Source organism: Quercus robur, chromosome 2 (assembly GCF_932294415.1).
Source record: "Quercus robur chromosome 2, dhQueRobu3.1, whole genome shotgun sequence".
Lineage (NCBI taxonomy): Eukaryota > Viridiplantae > Streptophyta > Magnoliopsida > Fagales > Fagaceae > Quercus > Quercus robur.
This window is the reverse complement of record NC_065535.1, coordinates 22,676,893-22,691,870: the sequence shown is the minus strand read 5'-3', so window position 1 is coordinate 22,691,870 and position 14,978 is coordinate 22,676,893. Positions and strand designations below refer to the sequence as shown.

The window sequence follows — 14,978 nt, the reverse complement described above, 5'->3', positions numbered from 1 at the left end:
TGGATATTATTTACTATTAGATCTATAAATTTATTTTTATGCATAATTTTAGATTATAAAAACTTAAAATTTAAATATTTTATTGATGACATAGTTATTGATTTTTGATTTTCTGAAAATTCTACAAACATGGAGATATAACTCATATAAAAAGAAAATGTAATTCAACAGTGGATTTATCAAAATTTATATCCAATAAAAAGGTATTGAGTAGAGTTTTAGTATTAGGCTATAATCAAGTTTATTGCCAAACTTTGTCATTTGCTAAAAATATAAATTATTCATAGAAGTAGAACCAAATCTCCAATATATTTTTATAGGAACCAAAAAAAAAACTCATGCTAAATTGCCAACATTCACTTATGATATGTTAAGATGAATATTTGAATTTAACATCGTCATGGATAGCATATTTTTTTTTTTTGAGAAAGTTTCAACCTATGGCGTCCGCTCCTGATAATAGCTCTTTATCATTAGACTAAAACACCAATCAGTTTTTGGTGTAGACGGGGATTGAACCCTAGATCTCTTATACAACCATCAGAGACTTTACCAGTTGAGCTAACTGGAACCCACGGATAATTTTTTATTTAAGATTAAACATTTGTCTTATTTATCAAAAGAATATTAATTTTCAATTTTGATGTTACTCTACTTGTTTTAATTAAAATTTTTTTTTTTTATTAACGTCTCAAACAAGAAATTTATGTTTCAAAATTTTTTTAATTATAATATAACTAAATAATAGGAGGAGATATACCTCAAAAAATTTCACACCACTTAACTATTATTATTTTTAAGAATCCACCTAACTATTACTTTTTTTTTTTGCTGAATCACCTAACTATTACTTGAACATGAAGTTCATGTTTAGAAGTTGTGAAATACCTATTTTGACATTTTCCTAAACTACCTACATTCCTTTTGCAAAAGACAAAATGCTCATTAAAAATTGCATCCACCTTTATTAAAAAAAAAAAGTGAAGATTAAAGAACATTTTTAAAAAGTTCATTAAAACCTCTACTTGTAATTGGAATTTGGATAAACTATTTTATTTTACTTAAAGCCATTTTTTTATTTCAAAAATTCTAGTAATATGGGTATTCCAAAAAAAAAAAACGAAAATAGTTAAATAAGTTAGAGAGAAAATTAAGATAACAGTATTTCTTGGCGTGTACCCAAGAGAGAGTAGTGGAGAGTGAATGGTCATTTAATACCCAAATGGCCCTCAAAATCAACCAGGAAAAATTCTGGGGGGACCCACTACTAGGAGGAGATACCAAAAACAAAAAGTCTCAGAGTCATAGGTGTGTGTGCGTGTGTTGTTTTCAGTCTCGATTCGTTCACCTTCACCTTCATCTTCACCTTGAACCTCTTTTCTTAGCTCACACACACACACACACACACACAGAGTTGTGTGGGTTGGGTTCTCTTCTCATTATTAATTAGAATGAATCTCTCTCCCAAACTCTCTCCTTCCCTTTTGGTTTCCAATCTCAAATAAAATTCCATTCTGCAACTTTCCTCTTCCTTCTCACTCTCTCTCTCTTTTCAGTTTCATTCCACATCTCCGTTTCTGTGAGTATTTTCTTTCCTTTAAACTCTCCCTTACAACATGTTTTCTTGTTTTTCAATAACTTACCAGGAAAAAATTAAGAAAACAAGATGACGAGGATGTTTTTGTGAGATTCTGTTTTTTGTTGTTGTTGTTTCCTTTTTTTTATGCAGAATGATCAAAAAGGGTATGAGTTGGCTCTTACTTTTTCGTAAAAAGTACATAAAAAATTTTGTACAGTTTAACTTTAGATTCTGGGGCTTTTTTTTTTTTTTTTTTTTTTTTTTTAAGCAACAAAATGGGGTCTTGGGAATTTGGCTGCTGGGTGTGTTTTTGAATAGTTTTAGTGAGCTCAGTTTAGAGAAGGGTATTTAGAGGTCTCTTGGTTTTGTAGCATATTAAAATCATCTGCTATTATATAATTTTGCTTTGATCTTATGAGTTCAGTAATTAGTACCTTTGCTATTTGGATACTATAGTCTATAGCTATATACTTATTGGGTATGTTCCATGATGATGATGTTGATTTTTGTCGTCCCATCATTTCTGAGAGTGTTATTAGCATATGCCTTGTTGTCAAGCACATCCTAGGGACTAGTGCCTTAATCTCATGATTTTTAGTTTTTTTTGTGGGTAAGAGTTTTGGGAATTGACTTCTCCCGTAGGCTTTGTTCAATAATGAATTCGTGTTAATTCAGATTGAGGGATGGCTAAACAAATTGTTCCTGCACAACCGGCTGCTTCTTATGAGTATGAGCTTCTTGAAGATGATGATCAACTTAGAACTGTGGTCGTGTCATCAAGCCAGATAAGTCCTTGGATTCAACCTGCAAAATTGAAACTTAGACACAGAATTGGGAGGGGCGCTTTTGGTGATGTTTGGTTAGCAACTCATCATCAGTCAATGGAAGACTATGATCAGTTTCATGAAGTAGCTGTCAAGATGCTGCATCCTATTAAAGAGGATCACATTAGGGATGTGTTGCATAAATTTGAGGATTTTTTTTCCAAGTGTCAAGGGGTAGGAGGTGTTTGTTGGCTACATGGTATTTCAATTATAAATGGAAAGGTGAGTTTGTATTTGTATTAGAAGCATTATATAGGGTCATTCTGCGTTCTCACATACAGGGTCCCTAAAAATGATGTTGATTTTTTATTACAGCTATGCATCATTATGAAATTCTACGAGGGATCAGTTGGTGACAAAATGGCTCGCCTTAAAGGAGGGAAGCTTTCACTGCCTGATGTTTTGAGGTGGGTTCGGATTAGATAGAAAATATGCTCTTTTTTTCTGTTTCTATTTAATGTGTAAAACATAAAATCTTTGAATGTGCCATTCTGAGTGTATGCTACTGCCTACTGCTTACAGGTATGGTATTGATTTGGCTCAAGGAACTCTAGAACTGCACTCAAAAGGGATTTTGGTGCTCAACCTCAAACCTTCTAATGTGCTTTTTATTGAAAATGACCACGTAATGCTAGGAGATTTTGGTATTCCTTATCTGCTGCTTGGTATTCCATTGCCAAGCTCAGATACGGCTCACAGGCTTGGAACACCAAACTATATGGCTCCAGAACAATGGCAACCAGAAGTAAGAGGTCCAATATCCTTCGAGACCGATTCATGGGGATTTGGGTGCAGCATTCTTGAGATGTTGACTGGTGTTCAGCCTTGGCGTGGGAAATCTGTAGATGAAATATATCATTCAGTTGTCAGAAAGCAAGAAAAGCCAGTAATCCCTTGTGACCTTCCTCCACTACTTGAGAAACTTCTTACTGGTTGCTTTGAGTATGACTTCAGGAGTCGTCCTTTAATGACAGACATATTGCATGTGTTTAAAAGGTACCTCTACTTTTCAAACTTGTGCTTGCATATGTAAAAATATTTCCTCACATAGCAGATTGCCTTTTGAGGTAGCTGCAGGAAATTTGTCATATTGCATGTAGTCTGCTCATTAGCTATGCTTGATTTGGTTGTCTGAACTAGTTTATGAATAAGTAAAGAAGAGATGTAGACAAGATGATGATTCACGTTTTAGACTATTCAAGGACTGCTACGCTAAAACTATATGTCTCCAGTTTGAAGTTCTTAACTAATTTTATATAAGTTGAGAAAATATTTAGATTGGTCGTTTCTTATATGCACCAACCCAGGGCTGTTGGGTTCAAAATTTTTATTCTGGAGTAATTATAAAAGCAAATGGCCTTTGGACCTAATTGCATCTCCTCCCTCAATGAGTAAAAGGATAAGATGGTGAGACCACGAGTTCAACATGAGCATGATTTGTACTTGCCTAAAAAAAGATGGCTATTATTTGAGAGTGAACCATCATTTAAGAAAGCATATTGATGCAAAGCTTTCTTGACTTGCACAGTTCAGATATGGTTTTGTAGGGTTTGCTATTTTCATCTTTCACTTAAAATTAAAATGTACTATTTAATAATTCTTATTTAGTAGATTCAATGTTTAAGATTTAATTGAAAGTAATGACTCTAATTTATAATTCAACTAAACTTTAATAATCAAAATCTATTAATAAAATGAAAGTTGACAATGTAGTTGATGGCAGGTTTATCTTGCTGAAAAATAAAGTGTTAATTGATCACTTGTTCGAAAATGAAAAATGAACATCTCCAGTTGCAAAATAGGCGTGTCCTAGTATCATAGCTAAACCTGAGTATGAATTTCTTAGGCTGTGAAACATGACAAGTTTATTCTTTGATGGAAGATGCATCCATGAGAAATGAAATATTAGGAGAAGGTGAATGATTGACTCAAACTCAATTGACATGATCCATAGTTGCAAGTTTGAATTTGTTGTGGTGCATAAGGAATTAAGGATTGGAAACCGCTATCTAGTCATTGGTGGGATCAATTGACATGATCCCAATCATTGTCCATGATGGCAAATGGATTCATGAGAATGAAATATTAGGTGAAGGTGAATGATTGACTCAAACTCAATTGACATGATCGTTAGTTAATTGCAAATTAGATTTTGTTGTGGTGCATGAGGATGTGGAAACTGCTTTCTGATCATGGTGAACATAAGCTTTAAATTACATATCCATATAGCAGAACCCTATAATGAAATTATTGCAGAAGGTGACAGTGGCCTACACAAGCCATGTTACTCTTTGTGATTATACACCATTCAAAAACTTTCAATTAGATTAATATCTACCAAGTCTGCCTTTATTGTACGTGTCCTTCATATGCTTATCATGCATGCTCAAATTTTCACTTGATCTAATGTCATTTATGATCCAATCCAAAACTCATTTGTTTAGTAGATTTTAAAAAGTAAAAAAATTCATACCCAATGCGCAAAACTCCCACTTTTGTGGGGTTTAAGAGAGGCCATAGTAAGCAGCCTTACCCCTAAATTTTTTGGTTGAGAGATTGATTCTTAAACTTGAGCATGAACATGGGGTTTGTATTTTTTGATGGAAGGCACTTGCCATCGCACCAAGGCCTGTCCCCTGGTAGTCTTAAATTATAAAAACCATTTTTTTGGACATTTTTTAGAGGTAGTTCTTAATTTCCTATTATCTTGTTATTTGGCAAGCATTATGGCCATGTACACAACAACCACTAAGACTTAGTACCAAAATTCTAGGATTGACCATGTATTTTAAACAAACTAGTCAAGGTCAATCACATGATGGGTATGTGGAGGTCATATTGGGTTTGGCAAAATATTAATACTATGAACCCCCCCCCCCCTCTCCTCTTTTAATGATATATATGGTTGGGTTTAAATTACACCTAATGTAAATTTTGGTAATGTTACACCACTCAATTATTTTTTATTAGACGTGTATTTTGACAAATCTTCTATTGAATTGCATTTCTCCTTATACTCTCGATGTTTGCAAAATTTCATGATGATTAGAAATCAATAACCATCTCATTTGTAAAATGTTTAAGTTTTTTGTATTTTAAAATTCTTCACAAAACATAAGTTCATGAATCAAATTGTAAATAGATTTTATTAATACTAAATTTGGGGTGCCTGTCGAGAAGAGTGAGAATTTGTAATCCAATGGTGTAATTTTTAAAATATTAGTCCAATAAGAAGTTACTGAGTGATGTAACATTAACTAATAATTATGCTTCCAGATGGCAGCCTGAGGGTACTCGACCCGCCCGATGACCTTAGTGGGACAGATTTTATCTGACCCATTGAGTAGATGGTATGGGGGTGGGTCCTCTATGGCTCCACCTGTATCGGGGATCATTGCACCCAACCTGAACCTGGCCTGCTAATATTAAAAAATATGATAAAAACCTTCTACCCTCAGCCGCTCTGCCCTTGACCCCTCACAGCCCCATTGCACCACCCCCCCCCCCCCCCCCCAAAAAAAAAAATTTATTGCCGCCTGCTGATCTGCCCTTCACTACCCTCTCACCGCAATCTGCCCCACATTAGTTACCCTTCTCTCTCTCTCTCTCGTATCAATAACTTGGTGTCTACCTTTGTTCTAATTGATCCTCTTTTTTGAGTTCAACTATTGTGGAGGCAAAGGATCCACCTGAAACTTAGGGTTACTCTTATTTCTATTCTAAATTATTCTTGGTAGTGCATATGTACATCCAATAATAATTTCCATTACCTATCCAAAAAAAATCTAAGATATTTACTTGCCTCTTGGATGTGCATATTTGTGCTTCCTTATTTTAGCAAACACCACCCCACCGGCGCACAGGCATGCACTCTTCTCAAATTATGATAGAGATGGTAACAAATTTGAAGCACACATGTTTTTTTCCCCTCAAAGTTGATTTTTTACTTCTTTTGTGTGTGTGTGTGTGTGTGTGTGTGTTTGGGGAGGTTTGTTTAGAATTAGGTGCAAGGTAGATATAACAGCATAAATTTGTTTATTAGAGGATTTTGGCTAGTAGAGACAACTGAATCAAGGTTTATTCTAGATTTCCTTATTTATATGTGCTAGAATTTGCACTTGACATATGAGTGATGGTTTTGATTTATGGATGTGTATAGTGTTATTCTGTAATATATTCATATATTATATCTATGAATCTAATTTATCTTCTATCAACTATGATTTCTAAATGAGTTTTTTATTTTTATTTATTATAAGAATATTGATCATATAAGTAAAACCATAAATATGATTTTTGTTTGACTTATCAAAAAAATATATAATTTGTTTGATTTGTAGATTTTTTAAATGTGTTTTTTCATTCTTGAATTCCAATTATTTTTAGATTTTTTTTTTAATTGAATTTCATCTCTTCCCAAAGATAAAATTCTGGTTCAGATTTGCATGCATCCTCTTCCCCCTCCCCTCTTCCCAAAGATGATTTTTTTTTTTTTTTTTTGTGTGCATGAACTTTCATGAATAATACTAGAAAGATACTTGGTCTATGAAAATCAATTTGGATTCCCATGGCTGATTTAAAGCTGCATATAGTATATTATTGCTTATCTAGATAAGCCTCAGAAGATTATCATTTGGATGTCCTTATTAGCTGTAATTTATTTTGTTACTTCTACCTGTTTATTACTTTTATAGATGATTTACATTGCAGAAATTATGGCTAAGCAGCTGTCTCCAATAAATGACCATATTATTAGTTGTCTTGTGGAAGCAATTACTTTATTTAAACCACTTGAGGTGATTATACAAGAGGAAAAAAAGAAACTGTCTGTATGGGACAAGTTTGTTACTTATTAAGGGTGCGTATTGTAAATCAGAGGTATTCCTATAGTGGCATATATTAGAATTCACCCATATTCCTTTAGATGCCTCTTTAAACATTTATTGTACTCATGGACCTGCATAGATACTTAATTCTTACTAATTGCACTGTCCATATTGGAGCTAGCAAACTCAATGCTTGCCTTGCTGTGGCTCCTGTTTACCTCTCAGCATCTAACGCTTATAAATTTGAATAGCAAGGCCCCCCATCTTTCATTTGATATGATTATTAACCAAGTGACAAACAGAGCAGTACCTTGGTGGAAATATTCCTTTTATGAAAATGTTAAATGTTATTCTCAAATATACACCTAGGAACTATTCTTCTGTTCATATTTTAAATTGTTCAGCTTTAATTTTACTTGAGGTAATCTTTCGGCTAGTTAGTCAATGGTACTTGTGTGTTATTGATTGACACAAATTTGCAGCTTGCAGAATGCTCTCAACAATGATGGAGGCTGGACAGGTCTTGGGACTGGATCAATCATGGAAAAATCGAGTAACACTGGTTACACAGAGTGGTTCCTTACAAAGGATCGTCTGCAAGTGGGTGACACAGTGCGATCCAGAAAGCCACCAAACTCGTGCAAACCTGAAAACATGGATGTTCCAGAAGGAATAGTTGTGGGTCTAGAACGTGATGCAGATAGAGACGGATTTGTTTTGGTGAGGGTCCATGGCATCCATGACCCGTTAAGGGTTCACATTTCAACTCTGGAGCGGGTCACGTTTGGCTTGGCAGCTGGTGATTGGGTACGCTTAAAGGAAGAAGACAAAAAGCACTCACCAGTGGGTATTATTCATTCCATAAATCGTGATGGTAGTGTGGATGTTGGATTTATTGGGATGGAAACTCTTTGGAAGGGGAGCTCTTCAGAGTTCCAGATGGCAGAATCTTACTGCGTGGGTGAGTTTGTTAGACTGAAAGCCACTGTTCTGAGCCCCCGATTCGAATGGCCTCGTAAAAGGAGTGGGGCTTGGGCTACAGGGAGGATTTCTTGGATCTTACCAAATGGGTGCCTTCTTGTCAAGTTCCCAGGGATTTTGACTTTTAAAGATGAATGGAGCTCTTTCGCCGATCCAGCTGAAGTAGAAATGGTTACATTTAACACTTGCCCAGGGATGGGAAAGAAGTACCAACACCTTGAGGATTTTCACTGGGCAGTGAGACCACTTCTGATTACATTGGGCCTATTTACAGCCATGAAGCTAGGCATTTTCGTTGGAAAGAAAATTGGGAGGTCAAAAGTGAAGAAGCAACAGACCAGTGCTATACACACAGATGGTCAACACATGGATGGCCAAAGTGCAGGCAACTCAGCTTGGATCCCTCCAAAAGTGGCAAATATGCTTTTCAGAGAAGGTGTAAGCACTGCCCGGTAGTTGTCGTTCTATAAGCCCACAGCTAGTTAAGTTTGCTAATGTACATACAGATTGGCTAGCTTGTTAGCTAGTGTAGGGCATTTTACGGACTTTCTGGCTGAAGTTCAATAGGAATAAATATTTCTGTCAAATGTTTATCTACAGCTTCAGCACAAAAGCGTATATCTGGTTGTTCATAATTGTAAAGGTACACTTATGCTAGTTGACTAATTTGCTGTTATTATTGTTATTTTGGTTGGTTCAGCTCGTGAATATGCTCTTTTTAAACTCACGAAAACCTAGTCCTCAAACATAGGATTGGTTATGACTTATGAATATGGTGGCAGTTTGCAGCTTTGAGGGTTTAATTATTGTTCTTTAGGGTACTTCCAATGGCTTTAGAGCTTGAACATGTGTTCTTGGCCCAGCAATGTAGAAGAAAATTCCTCATGAACCAGGTTAGCTAAAAGCATGTCCTCATAAATTTTTTAGGCAAAATTAGTTACCATACAACAAAAAAACAAAGCTTTCACATCTGGACATTAGATGTCAACAAGGTTACAGTAAAGGAAGGTTACGGTAAAGGAACAGATCCATGCTGACTTTTTGATGACAAAAAAAAAAAAAAAAAAACTGTAACATACGTATTTACAAAATCTGAAACTGGTCATTGGGTCATATGTGTGCATTTGAATACAGTTTTTTTTAACTCAGTTTCTTGCTGATTATTATTTTTTGAAAGTTGGTCAGAGTATAATTGCATCTTAAAAACGTAAACAGACTGTACATAAACAAATAAACTAAAAAGTTAAACAAAAAAGATGATGACAGAGACTATACATCAGTCTATTCTGCATCAACAATACCAGCCTCTTGCACAAGCTGTTTAGTCAAAGCTGAAAGCCTTGTGACTTCCAACGAAACCTCAGTTGGACATTCACTTTGCTCAGCAACACCTATCCTAGTATCACAGCCATTTTCTGGGAAGACTCCTATATCACTATCAGTGTCAATGCTTAGACTAACCATATTTAAAAGTACTCGACTCATATCTGCAAGTTTGTGAAGAGCACAAGTGGCAGCTTCAACTTCCAATTGAGCTGCCTCAAGTTGAAGCTTCTCAATTGCCAAGTCCCCAATACTTCTATCACCAATTCTCTCTTGTGCCAAAGCGTAAAGCTTCCTTAGATCATTAGCATCTTCTTCTTTCATTTCTTCTTTTAACTTTTTCAGTTCTTCCTCCCTTGCTCCTAATCTCCCAAGAACAGCTTTGAGCTCTTCGTCTTTGATTGTTAGAGCCCTCTGTACACCTAGTATTTCCTTTTCTTTCATTCTTAAGCTTTCTGTGGTCAACTTGAGCTCAGTTTCAAGTTGTTTTTTATGCATGCTAAAATCATCCTTATTTTTCCCAAATAGTTGCTGGAGAAATTCGTCACCCATGTCATCAAATGCTCTCATCACATCAGAGTCCTCAACCTTAGTGGACATGACCAATTTATTTGTGAGCTCTACAATCCGTTCTACCACAGTTTCAGCTTCAGAAAATTTTAGCTTTGCATCATATAAATCGTCTTGCATCATCTGAACATGTTTGTCTTTCTCCTTCAGCATAGTTGTGGCCTGGATAAGCTGATCCTCTCTATTGTTCATAAGCATCTTTAGCTCTCCAATTTCCTGGTTTAGTTCCTCCAACTTCTTCCTCGCATTAAGGAGTTCCAAGTCTTTCTCCTCCAAGATAAGCTGAAGAGTGGTCTGCTCAGATTTCAAATGCTGGATTTCTAGCTTAGCATCCACAGACTCTGACTCTTTCACCTGAAGAATATTATGCATCTCTTCAAACTCAGTGTTTTTCTGCCCAAGCTCTTCCTGGAGAAATGACATCTCCTGGATTGCCTGCTGCAGAGAAGATCTCTCTTTCTTCAATTCCTCCTGCAACTCTTCCATTAGCTCCTTCTCCATGGCTAAGTCCTGTTCAAGCTCCTTGTTTCGAGCCTCTGCAACCCTAAGCTTTGCTCTCTCGCTCTCTACTTCTATATGAGCATCTTCCAAACTCGCCATGTAAGACACAATGCTTCTCTTCTGTTCTTCCAGCTCTGCTAGTTGCTTTTCCAACTGCACCTCTTGTTCTTCCATTTTCTGCCGAGAAGATGCCAGAGATTTCTGAGAAGAAACCAACTCGGACCTCACGTCGGCAAGAAGTTTCTTTAATCTTCTGAAATCCTCAAGAGTTTCATTAGTTTCCCCTGCATGTTTAGAAGCTTCTTCTGACAGTTTCCTCAGTTCTTCCTGTGCTAATAACCACTCCATCGTCCGATTCTCCAAATTGGCCTCTGCAACTTTTAATTTCTCCTCTTCAAGTTTCCTCGAGGTCAGAGAAAATTCTAGTTCTTCTTCTTTATCCCGAATAGCTTTCCGGAGTCCTTGAAGCTCATCTTCTTGTTTCCGCATGACTTTATTGGCTTCATTTAAGAGACGAGCTTTAGATTTGAGATCAGAATCTGTCTTGGCAGCTTCTTCACTCTTCTTCACCAGTTCATTTCTCATTTTATTCATTTCCTCTTCTTTCAAAGATAGTGCAGATTGGGCAGCAGCAATATCCTGGTCTTTCTCCTTGAGTTGAAGCTTAAGATCTTCTACCTGACCGGCTTGAGAAGCTAAATTAAGATTAGCTTGCTTCAGCTCCTCTTCCAATTGTTCATGATTAGAGCAAGCAGCGGCAATTTCTTCTTCACGTTGCTCCAACTCCTCCTTTGCACGTTTTAATTCACTGTGTTCCAACAGGACTATCCTTTCTGCATCTTGTAGATCTTCTTCCTTTTTCTGTAAGGCTGCCAATGCAGCATGAAGATCAGACTCCAGGACCTCAAGGTTAAGCACCAGCTGAACATCTTCAGGGAGTTGAGAATCTCTGCTCATCTGCTCTTCCAATTTCTGCGTCTGTGCAAACAATCTCTCAAGAAGAATCTTTGCAGGTTCTGTAACCCCATTGTCATTAATCCTTGAATTCCTGTTATTTAGTACTGATCTGATGACCTTCAAGGAATGACCCCGACTTTTTGTTGTTATCATAAAAGCTATTTTATCCTCTTTGTTGAGCTTCAAGGAGCATAACTACAGTAAACATTACAGGACTATAAATATTTGTTCAATTATTTAGAAACCTATCAATCCCTCCTCCCCTTCCCTCCCCTCCCCTCCCACCCCACTCCTTCTAAGAATAAGTAGAACCTTATGAACCCAAATGTACATGCATTTTTATAGTCACTAGCTTTCAAGTAAATTTTAAATAGGAGCTGAATGTGAGATGTTATGCAGAAATGTATTGGTCAGCAAAGGAAGTATAAACCCAATGGCTGCTCCCCAATAAGGAGATTTACAACATTGAAGAAAGAGAAGATAGATGAAGAGTGAACACAAGCCAAAAATCAAATTTAGAACATTTGACAATCTTAAATGTTAATGTCTGCAATAACAATGTTTTCCTGAAAAGCTTATAAAATCATTTGAAATCTCAAATTCTGTGGAGACCCTGTAAGTATTAAGTTTGCTTTTTATCTACAGTTTACCAAAGCCTTTTCCAAAAAAGTGGCAAATTTCATTAAAAAAATATTCCAAAGTTGAATTTTGGAGGGAATAGATAGAGTCTTGTCAAGTGTTGTAGAAATTTTACTAAAATAGTTTCTAAATGCAACAAATAGGAAACAAAATCATATAATGCTCTAAGAATTGCATTTTTTCCAATATATGTCAAAGTTTTGCATTTCTCGGATTTCTACAGAATCATAATTTCTATCATATATTTTATGATTCGAGAACCAGAAGGTCCTTGGCAGATGATTCTTAGCTGTTATGCAAGGGCTGCACTTTCTTGTACTAAATAGCCTTATGGGTATTGGAATACATAATAGGTTCCCAAATGAATTTTCCCTTGAGTTCTTAATTCACTCTGAACGTGCATCTTAATTTCTTAATTTAAGTTGATTTTACAACTAATAAAATGTTGATTTGAGAATGCAACGAGAGTTAATCAAAAACCACCAAGCTACTACTTACAGAATCTAATCTATATTTTCCATTATTAATTTTTTTTTTTCTTTTTATTTCAACCCCCAGTTCGTTACTTTTTCTACTCAGCCAGTCACCAAATTAAGATTTTGTTTTTATGCTAATCAGCCAAGCCAGAGTATAGAAGATAAAAGCAAACATGAGAATCTTACAAAATAAAAACCAAATACTAATTGAATATAATGAAACTAGGAAATAAAGTTCAACTGACATCTCCTTATATTCCTTGATAAGTACTAATATCTATTGATATAAAAAAAAGGGTCGCTCATTATCTTCAAAACAAACACATGATATTTGTAACGGAGACTACACAGTTCAAATTTATCAGAGAGAGAGAGAGAGAGGTACCTTGGAGGTGCGAAGGTAAGAAGAGGTGGTGGGAAGATTGGGGCAAAGAGCGGCAAGGAATGCCATGGCCCACTTTCTGGGTCTTGGGTGCACATTCGTGCTCTTACTTCAATGATCTATACTTTTTTTTGTGGTATCTGATAAAGCGCCTCCTATTCCTATATCAAATTTCTGAATCTCCAAATCCATCACCAAGCTTCACCCAATAATAACCACAAAAAGAAAGAGAGATTTATAGTGACATAAAGGGAGGGCTTGTGAGTGGAAGGAAGGGATTGATTCTTTGGAGGGAAAAAGAAACAAGTAAAGTAAAGATCAGTAGGAAAGGCTCACGTTAGCAAACCCCACCAGTACAAAACAAGTTTTCCGTTTTTATGTTTGCGGCGCGGAGAAAAGAGGGAAACTGGGAAGGGAACACCTTTGTCACGACTCTTCTCTTGCAAAGGTGAAGCTTTGGATAAAGAAATGAATCCTACGTGTTGGCTGCCGTACCAAGTAAATTGGTGTCGGCAGTGGAAAAGTCTAATAGCATGTAATTTTTCACCATTCTTTGCCACTGCTTCCGCGTGATAGAATGTAATCGGTGAGTATAAAAATGATACGTTCATGGGTAAGGGATAGATAATCACTCACAGTTTATTATGTTAGAATTGTGATTAAAAAATTGTACAATAATTTGTAGTCCTAAAACTTCTCAATGACTACTCCTATCTTGTCATTTTTGAATATGTATTGTGGGGTCTGTGGTCCACATGGAATACATCTAAGTCTAAAAAAAAAAAGACATATGAAGTATGAATGTGACATTTTCATAATAAATACTATTAAATTGTAAATTATTGCGGTTGAAAAAAAAAAGTATTGCTACAATTGAAAAAAAAAAGTAATTTTAGTTGATTCAAATTAGAACTAATTATAACTTATGACTTAGGATTTGTTATGAAAGTATTGTAAAAATATTGTGAACTTAGCACTTCTCATATTTTGATACTTGCCAAGTGAAAACTCAAAACTCCCAATTGAAGTGGTCTGTGTGGAAATAAAAGATGTATAAATTAAAGATAAGATCTAAAACTTGGCTCTTAAGGTTTCTTTAAAATCAGCATATAGCAATAAAAAGAGGAAGAGTCTAAATTTTCTGTCCCACTTGGAGTTATGAGTAATTATTAGGTGTTTTCGAAGTATAGAGAAATTATGTTTTTTTTTTTTTATACATTTATAATAGATTTCATTAATTTAATTTATAGTATTTAAATGTGAGAGGGGGAAACACCACATCTCCCTACTCCGAAAACACCTAATAATTTTCTAAAGAATTAGCATCATGTGTTGTAGTGATAAGTGTAGGTCACACACCCATGTCATGTGAATGTTCAATTAGTGTATAAAACACCTTGAATGTTTAGATCCCCAATTTATAAATTACCAATTCAAGCTTAATATCAAATAATTAATGTGCAAAATATGAACATAAACTTAATATAGAATTGATAAACAATCTAAACCAAATAAAATCACATCCATGACAGAAATTAAATGGCAAAGATTAAGGGAAGAGAGATGCAAACACAAGGACAACACAACGATATGTTATCGAAGAGGAAACCGAAACCCTCGGCGTAAAACCTCTTCGCCGCCCTCCAAATGGTAAACAATCCACTAAAGAATATAGTTGGGATACATGAACAGCAGAAGACCCTCCAAGCCTAATCTACCCAGTGTACTAGGGGTGTGCAAAAAACCGACAAATCGAACAAACCGACCGAAACGTTGCCAAATTTTCGGTTTGGTTTTGGTTTCATTTTTTAAAAACCGAAATTTTCGGTTTCGGTGCTGGATTTTTTCACCCGAAACCGAACCGAACCGACCGAATATATATATATTTATGTAACATTAATACATAACTGATTAGTGGCC

General features: G+C 35.6%; 2 protein-coding genes across 2 annotated transcripts; one reads left to right on the top strand and one right to left on the bottom strand.

Moving 5' to 3' along the window:
- Positions 1-1,314: 1,314 nt before the first annotated feature.
- Positions 1,315-8,895, top strand: LOC126712913 (E3 ubiquitin-protein ligase KEG). Its single transcript, XM_050412450.1, has 5 exons — positions 1,315-1,579; positions 2,255-2,625; positions 2,719-2,810; positions 2,926-3,399; positions 7,712-8,895. Exons 2-5 carry the CDS (start codon positions 2,263-2,265, stop codon positions 8,664-8,666), a joined length of 1,884 nt encoding a protein of 627 aa, XP_050268407.1. The 5' UTR covers positions 1,315-1,579; positions 2,255-2,262; the 3' UTR covers positions 8,667-8,895.
- Positions 8,896-9,402: 507 nt separating this feature from the next.
- On the bottom strand, positions 9,403-13,572 carry LOC126712912 (WEB family protein At5g16730, chloroplastic). Its single transcript, XM_050412448.1, has 2 exons — positions 13,062-13,572; positions 9,403-11,756 (listed from the first exon to the last, which is right to left on the bottom strand). Exons 1-2 carry the CDS (start codon positions 13,125-13,127, stop codon positions 9,492-9,494), a joined length of 2,331 nt encoding a protein of 776 aa, XP_050268405.1. The 5' UTR covers positions 13,128-13,572; the 3' UTR covers positions 9,403-9,491.
- Between the last annotated feature and the right edge of the window lie 1,406 nt (positions 13,573-14,978).